Source organism: Dicentrarchus labrax, unplaced genomic scaffold (genome assembly GCF_905237075.1).
Source record: "Dicentrarchus labrax unplaced genomic scaffold, dlabrax2021, whole genome shotgun sequence".
NCBI lineage: Eukaryota > Metazoa > Chordata > Actinopteri > Moronidae > Dicentrarchus > Dicentrarchus labrax.
The window spans coordinates 13,272,795-13,281,148 of NW_026136705.1; the positions used below are offsets into that span (position 1 = coordinate 13,272,795).

At 38.4% G+C, this 8,354-nt stretch overlaps 1 protein-coding gene across 6 annotated transcripts in view; it reads right to left on the reverse strand.

Moving 5' to 3' along the window:
- LOC127364444 (seizure protein 6 homolog) overlaps positions 1-4,608 on the reverse strand; it is an 88,934-nt gene extending 84,326 nt beyond the window's left edge. For all 6 annotated transcript variants that reach the window (XR_007885025.1, XR_007885026.1, XM_051402004.1 and 3 more), the window contains exon 1: positions 4,237-4,608. Coding sequence is in view for 4 of the 6 variants with exons in the window: in XM_051402004.1 (XP_051257964.1) it covers positions 4,237-4,321 (85 nt within the window). In the remaining 2 variants the exon portion in view is untranslated. The remainder of the gene's footprint in view (positions 1-4,236) is intronic.
- Positions 4,609-8,354: the final 3,746 nt, after the last annotated feature.

Genomic DNA, 8,354 nt, shown 5'->3' on the forward strand with positions numbered 1-8,354 from the left:
AGATAATAGGCTCAGCTGAATGTCATTAAATTGTGTAAAACTTCAAGTGCCGCACCAGGGCCAACAAAAAGTCTCCACACTGAATGGATGTGTGATTAGCTATTACATATCTGTCAGAATTGTATTAGATGTTCTAATTTAGATGCAAAATTCAATTAGTATTGAGCGGTTTTGCAAAGAATGAAATGGAAACAATCATAACAATCACTGTGAGAGTTTTGTAAATGTAAATGTAGATTCAGTACACTGACTGTTTAAAGTGGTTAGGAATGTTTCCAATGCATGGATTTCTTGTAGGAACTGTGAAGATGTTTATGTCACTTCCTAGAATCTGACATGACCCAGTGCTTTAAAAGTTATAACAGTTACATCTGATAACACGCTTTATATTAGGGTGTAAATTTGATCGATGCCTCTTAGAACAAGTTCAAGCTGTAGCCATCAGGTTGTCAATCCAAGTTAATGTTCATAACAAGATTTTTTACTTTGTCCCTTGGAGATTCGCACTGAGATAATTAAAGGCCTGTGGCGATCTCACTCAGTACCAAGTGTGACTCTTTGCAATTTGGTAATCACATCCTCAAAACGCTGTTGCTGGTTGCTGCTGCTCATTTATCACGCTGCACATACCTAACCAATTCACAAACATTAACTGTTATTTATTTTTAATTCTCATGAAGCAAGTGCTGTTTTTATTCTAATTAGATTAATGAACTTATTTATTTTGTTTATCTTTTTAATGATGTGCGACAGATTATATCCCAGGATACAATTGGCACACATATCTGGACAAGATGTCATTGTAACAGAGGACAAGTTTTATTATAGATTATTTCATATAATTATAGTATTAGATATTTAATATAGGAATCATCTATGCTAACACAGATAGACCAGCAAACATACTGTATCTATAAGTAATTTCAGAGTCACAAACCATTTTACTTGTATGTCTTTCAGATATGACACTCTAGGCCATCTTCAAAGCATAAGTGAAGGCTGGAGGACAAACTAAATGAAAGTGCCTCATGATGGGGCAGATTTAGGGGCTCTCTACTTTATTTTTCTTGTTGTTTTTGCTGTTAAAGGTGTACATAAAGAACTGTGAGGTTTGGATCAGAATTTTAATAATCCTCCTTCAAACAGGGTTTTTCTCCCTTTCTCTCTCTTGCCAAATGACCTCTTATTAATTTGAAAAAAGGGATAGAAAGCTTGACCAATTCATTTGCAAAGCAACATTATTTGTTACAACTGCCATTATTATATTTTCTCCATCAGTGTGTAATTATTTCTTTCATACTTACATTGTCTTTTGTCATTTGAATGTTGTTCTGTCTACTGTATTTGATGCTTTCTACATGAAAGAAATATCCAATGCTAAAAATTAAGTCAAAGACCAGGACACGCTTTGCAAGAAATGCTTTTTGTAATATGTAAAAAGTCTTTAATCCGTCTGCTTGCACATTGTTTCTGACTTTGAAAAGATATGAAAAGTTAAAAGCCAATAAAATAATTTCTCTGGATATCTACATTCATGTTGACTAAAATTTTTAAATGCATGCTGTGAAAAATCTTGCCGACTATAGTGACAACACTATAGGCTACATTCACACTACAGGCACGACTGACCCAAATCTGCTTTTTTTGCTTATATGTGACTCAGATCGTTTTGTTTTCATGATAGTGTGAACACAACAAATCAAATGGAATCTGGTCTTTGTCATTGTGAATGTAGTCTTCTCTATCTCCACAATCCCTGAATACTTAATGACAACTACATTACACATACTACACAAAAATACATAATACATACATATTAGTGTTAATCACTATAGTTACAAGCCACCTGAATTTGCACTAAAAATAGAAAATGTAAGGAGCAATGCAACTTGCACTGAAAAGAAAAATACCCAAGCAGTTAAGGAACAATCAGTCGCTTGTAATTTTGAACAACAGTTGAAGAGTTCATTTAGAAAAACAGACGAACGCCATTCTTAAAATGAATAAACCAAAATCAGTTTGATTGATTCTCCCTGGAATAAACATGATTTAGGGAAATAAATAAAAATGGAGATATCTGTTTTTGCAAATGAACCTTTCAATTATCAAGCTCCATTTATTACTGAAATAATAAAGTGAAAACGTCTGAATGAATGTGCACACTGCAGATGGGAAAATAATGGCACAGTTCCCTAAATTTAGCAAAATGCCTGTCCCTGTGCTCATGACAGTGAAATGGATGGATTGAGTGTTTGTATTCCCTGCTAGGTAACAGACTGAAGCAAGTTCACAACAACAGGCTGTGCCACAAATGAGAGATTAAGACCTCTGCGAGAAACGAAACCTCACTCATTCCTGTGCATGCCCTTGCGTTCAAAACTTCTCACAGTGGCAAAACATCACAACCACGAGAATTAAAAATTGAAATGGCCTCACCTTGGAGAATTTACTAAGATGTGAGCATTTGCTGGCGAAGCAACAGCAGAGAATTCACTAATGGAAGCTGTTAAATTTTATTTTGCTCTAAAAATAGTGCACTGTGCATTTTTCCTCTCCCTGGAGTTTTGAGCAGTGAGCGAACAGCGCAGGTGTGTTCTTAGGATATGTGCAATTGTGACTCTGAAAACACTCATAAATTCATACATCTACTACTAAGCACTACTGTACAGTATTCCACTGCTGAGTGTACTCAAACAAGTTAATTAAACCAATATAAAATGACTTCTGATGGCGTAAGGCTGTGCCGCAAATAACTGGATTTGTACTTTGCTTATGCAAGGTTCTGAAACTCTGTATTGGAGCAACGCAGCACCTTTCTTCCACTAAATGTTCAATCAGTAGATGCTTTGTTGATAGTGTAAAATATTGTTTCAGGCACTGGTCCAGAATTGCACCTCATTTTTTTATGGACTGAGATGTAATGACTGAAACAGCCCAGGCAATGTGAGTTCATTTTCACAATTATTACATTGTTTAGTCATCACTTGTCCCTCATAAATGTGCTCATTTTCAACATGAAACAGGCCGCTTTCATCAAAGGCTCATCAAAACAGGACGTAGAGAAGCACTCAGTTTACTGTCATTTATTCTTCCTAACACTAAAGGGCTGTGTTACAATAGTATGTGAGGTCCTCTGCCCTGTTCATAGAAAAACCATCAAAAGGTGCTTTTTCCCTATATATTCAACATAGTACTGCTTGATTTTGTATGATATTTTGTTTACCTCATTCACGAGTCATTACTCACACTGGACAAACTGTATCTGCATGCACTGCCTTCGAGGTCTCATGTCTATGTACAGTTGCTTGACAAAGAAGAGATACAGATCGCCACAAAAAGGGGGTGTGATAGTAAAACTGTGCAGACAAGTGGAAACACGGACACACCAACAGAAAGCAGAGTTGCAATGATAAAGAGGAGGCAGACGCACAATGGAGAAATAATTAGGACATGGCCAGTGTGCATGAATCCTTCCATAAGCACTCAACTGTGTCAAACAGCTTGGTCAATAATCTTCAGCAATTCCTGAGGATTAGAGTCTTATTACCGAGCACCGTCTGTCACACAGACCTCAGTGCCCAACCAACTCACTCCCTGACTGTTTACTAACATCTCGCTGGACCAATTCATCCCATTAGGTTGAATATGCTTCAGAATAGTGCTTAGTTTGCGAATGTATTATGAAGTTTTTTTTTCCACTTGATTTCATGCTGTATGTGTGGCAAAATGTGTGTGTGTTTGTGTACGAGTAGGGCGACCTAAAGAGGTTCTGTAAGTTGTGATCGACAGTTAAACGTTATGTAACTGACTGTTAAACACATTTGACCCTGTGGTGAAATGTCAGGATTTATAACTTCCAATTAACTATACTCTGTGTGGAGTATGGAGCCACTTGGAAGCGGATTTCTGATTTAATATTTAAAGAAGTCGTATAGAATGTGTTCAGAGTAGGTGTAATGGCATTGTCTTTGTAGTCAGCTTTTGAACCGGCAATATTGTCCTTTCTTCAGCTTGATTGTGAAAATTTTAAACAACAAATTGTAAAACTTAATATCATTTAAATGATTCTGTAAGCACTTCACTGTGCTCATGTCTCCACATTCACACTTGTAGATCTCACAGTCGTGAACCTGGTGTCATTGCCCAGCACTCAGCTCTACCCTCGCCTGGTGTAGTTTGACAGAAGGAAGTACACGGAACATCCCCACAAAGTACGCATAAGACCCAAGTTCTTACCTTGTCCATGTATTTGGGCCACGGCAGCGGCCAGAACCAAAACCGCGAAGAGGCTCTTGAATTGACAGTCTCGTCTCACACACATGTCTACGAAAGTCGAGGTCGCTCTTCGCGTAGCTACAAAAACACGTCCTTGTGTTGAGAAAGAATACTTCCAGGGCTGAAAAAATAATAATAATAACAAGAAGCAAAGCGAGAATCTGAACGAGTGCGAAACATAAACCGAGCCGTGCGGCTTGTTGTTGCACTTCCGTTAAGGTTCGCGGAGTGAAGACAGTCGAGAATAATCAAGTGAAACGCGGAGGTGCCTTTTTAATTTGGACGCTCAGTAAGCGGATTCGTAGCTATGTGAGCAGTCGGAGGCAGCCGAGGCTTCAGCACCGCGGACAGCTCCTAGCGTCGGCTCCTGGAACAGCCGCCTCAAAGTTAAATGGGGAGGAACACTGTACTCTCTGCTTTTTATCTCCTTTTCCTTTACATTCGGGACACGGTCATCCTTTTCTTTTAGGTTTACCAATTTAATTCTGCTGTTGAGGCTCACTTACAAGAAGCACCGACAAACTGTGTGTTCTTGTCATTTATTTATTTGATTCTTTATTCAAACACTAATCTCACTGAGATCTGAAGCTCTTTTTAAAGACAACGGTATGAGCATGGGGAGAAAACACATAAATTCATAACAAACACACAATTAACCTACAGTCGTTGCACATTTAGAAAAAACCATTACAAGAAGTATTCAAAGTGCTTAAGTATAATATTATTGTAGTCATAGTACTCGATTAAAATGAGACCATTTGTGAGGAGAATTGTATTTAACAGTTTAACAGTTTGCAGTTCTGTTGGCACATGTAGTGTACATTAAGTTAAAATATTCTAACATTATCATAAATGTATTTAGATGTGATCGGAGTGCAGAGATAATTTGTTGTTTTTTTAGATAAATAATGTACGGTGCAACTCCCCTCTGTCAAGAAGACCAGCCCAGCTATTCATATAGGACACAATGGTGAGTGAACAATTTATCATTTGTGATAAAGCGCAGTGCCCTGTGATAGCCAAGGGGCTTTAAGGTGGAGAGAAAGGCATGCATGAACAATTTGGCTATAAAAGACAGAATTGTGTTTCACATTGATCCTAAAAGTGAGTCTGTAATCTAGCCAGATATCTATATTTGTATGCCATTGTCCGTGCCACCATTGGATTGCATTGTTTTTCATGTCTATCCCTAAATTCAGCATACACCGTTCTGGCTAGTTTCTAGCTCACATGAGTCAAGACTGCAGCTGAGTGGATTTCTTTTTTAGTATCATTCCCAGTCAAGTTCGGACCCTGCTGTGCATGACGAGCCCTGAGGTGAGACGTTCCTCAGGTGCTGGAAATAATCACACCATGCTCGGAGTCTCTTAGGTCACTTTTTTTGTCCCTGTTTCTAGGTTCAGTTTATGTCTCAGGGCTGTATCTATTTGATATATGTCTGGCCGGCGTTGGCAGGAGACCTCTACTTTAATGAATAAAGTGAGTATCTTCAATCGGTTACTGCAGCTAAAGCATAACCAGTAAATACACTATGTGGACAGTGTAGAGGCGAGAGCCAAAAACTGTGACAAAGATATAACAAACAGTGAAACAAACCCTTCAGGAAGACATGGGTTTAGTCTCCTGTGTAAGAAGAAAGTTACCAAACTGAAGCAATGAGAAACTCCTACAAGCTTTAAGGGCTGCTGTTATGTGGCTTGGGTTGACCTCTGACCTCCCTGTGGAGCCAGAGCAAGTGAAAAGATCAATATAGTATTACATCATTGTTCTTGTAACAGCAAAGCCAGGTTAGACATCAAATAGTTGCTACAAATTATGTTTTCTTTCAATCATTAATAATCTCACCATCCAGTCTCCGTATGACAAAAGTGATTATTCAGTAATAACTAGTCAGATATGTTAGTTGAAATATCAACCCCCCTTTATCTACTATGCTTATCATTACACCCTCTTTAGTTATCTAGGTCATATTAGCCTGTTATTTTAAAGAGGCTTAATATAAGGCAGAAAAATAATTGCTATGTGCCCACACTGTGTTTATCCAGTCAGTAACTTCTACATAAGTGATGCATGAGCAGTAATTGGTAAAATTCAGAGGTGGTTCACAGTCTACAAGAAGACACAAGCCACAGAACATACAACTTTTCAGGATGGTTTTCTATTTTTTATGTCGCATTGCACTCTGTCACCTGAATAGAAGGAGATACAGCAGGTTGACGTGCATTCACAGGTCTGTTGTGCATCAAAATAAAAGCAATTAGAAGACGAGAATAGAGATAGGGAAGGGAGTGGGGAATAAAGGCTTTGGAAGGCAACCAGACTCTGACTTCATTGAAGACACTAAAATAGTATGTGTAAGCAGATGCTATTTCAAAACAAGACCATTCATTCTAAAAATAAAGGTTTACAGTGGAGCAGTGAAATGTACATCTGTTCTCTGAGTTCTACTCATGCAGTATCTCACCATCAGACAAGTGTGATGTGTTATCATTAGTCGATGGATGAATCTCCCACTTTTCTGTCACACGTCTGGTTCAGCTGCCTTGGATTAGTGGAACTGTTATTCAGAAGTATCATGTACATCATTTTGTACTTGCCTTTATTCTCCTTTTTTTACGTTAACTTTTATTTCAGCTTCTGTTTGACTTTGTCTCACTTTGCCTCCGTCCCCTCTGTCGCTGCACCAACATCTCTCTTTTTCTTCTAAATTTATCTCGCTGTTTCCCTCCACATCCCCAAGCACGGGACACTCCTTGCATCAGTCCCGTATACTCCCTCTGGACAGACTCAGAAAAGACTCTAATAGTGCAACTTTCCCTTTAGTGAAGCTCGGTGGAGCCATAAAGCAGCCCTGAGGTCTAGTTGGCAGCCAGATGGTTGCAGCCGAGCTTTCATTCTGCTAATGGGGTAGGGGGGCAGAGCAGTTAATGAAAATCAGACCCTTGAAATGAAATGACCAATGTACCAAGGTAATGAGGCACACATCGGCAGCAAGCCTTTACAAGCATTAAGGTAATCTTAGATGGCAGGATTATGTAAAAAATATCTTATGATGACTGTTCATTGGATAGCTAAGGACTGATTATTACACAGCATGTTCAGCCAACAAACGCACTCCTACTGACTCAGAGTACTGTCTGTGATATTTAGATTGACTGGCTGGGTGCTTCATCCAAGCAAGGCTGTGTGCCAAATGCTATCAATGAGCCTCTACCCACGTAGCGTTACAAGCTACAAATTACAGCCCACATTAAAGTCACAGACAGCGACAATATCACAGTCACAGGACTCACAAACGCATGCGGGGCTAATCATCAGGCATTACATTCACAGTGCAGAAACTGTGACCCCTTTCAGCCAACAATCGCAATTAGAGCACTATCCCGAAATCTGTTCACTGTTCACTGTTATTTGCTGCTATTTGTTTTACATTAGGCTGTGCCAATCAGACTTCAGCCATTAGAGGGGAGGAGAATGTGAGAGATTTCAAGGTTTCAAGATTTGAAACGGCGGGATAATATCCAAGGTTGTGGTAGAGAATGACATATCTTACTCAGTACAGTTAGTGAAAGCATATTTCTTTATCTAAAGCAACTCAATACAGCAGAGTTTTATATAAAAAAAAAAAGTATCATCACTGTTCAATAGTGGCAAACATTCTTTGTTTTTTAACTATAGTAAACATCCAAAGAAGTCTGATCATAGAGAACAGAACAGCTGGTGTTATTGTGCATTTTGTCAGTGCAAGATTGTCAGGGACATGTATTGATTTTCTCCAAGAGTTTCTTTTTATGATTGTTGGAACGTGTATTTTGGAGGTTTTTTTACGCAATTTTCTTCTCCAAAACACTATTCAAAGAAACAGATTACACATATTTCACATTGGCAAAATGTTTGATTTCATATACTTCCACATATACACACTGATGGATTTTTTCTTTTAAAGTTTACATCATTATTTAAATGCAAATATTTTGAAGTTCATGTCAGTGTTGTCACTAGTGTAACCTTTCATTTAACCACAAGCGCAAGGCTTCATTTCACAGCATAATGTAGGTAAACTTGTCAAATTGTATTAA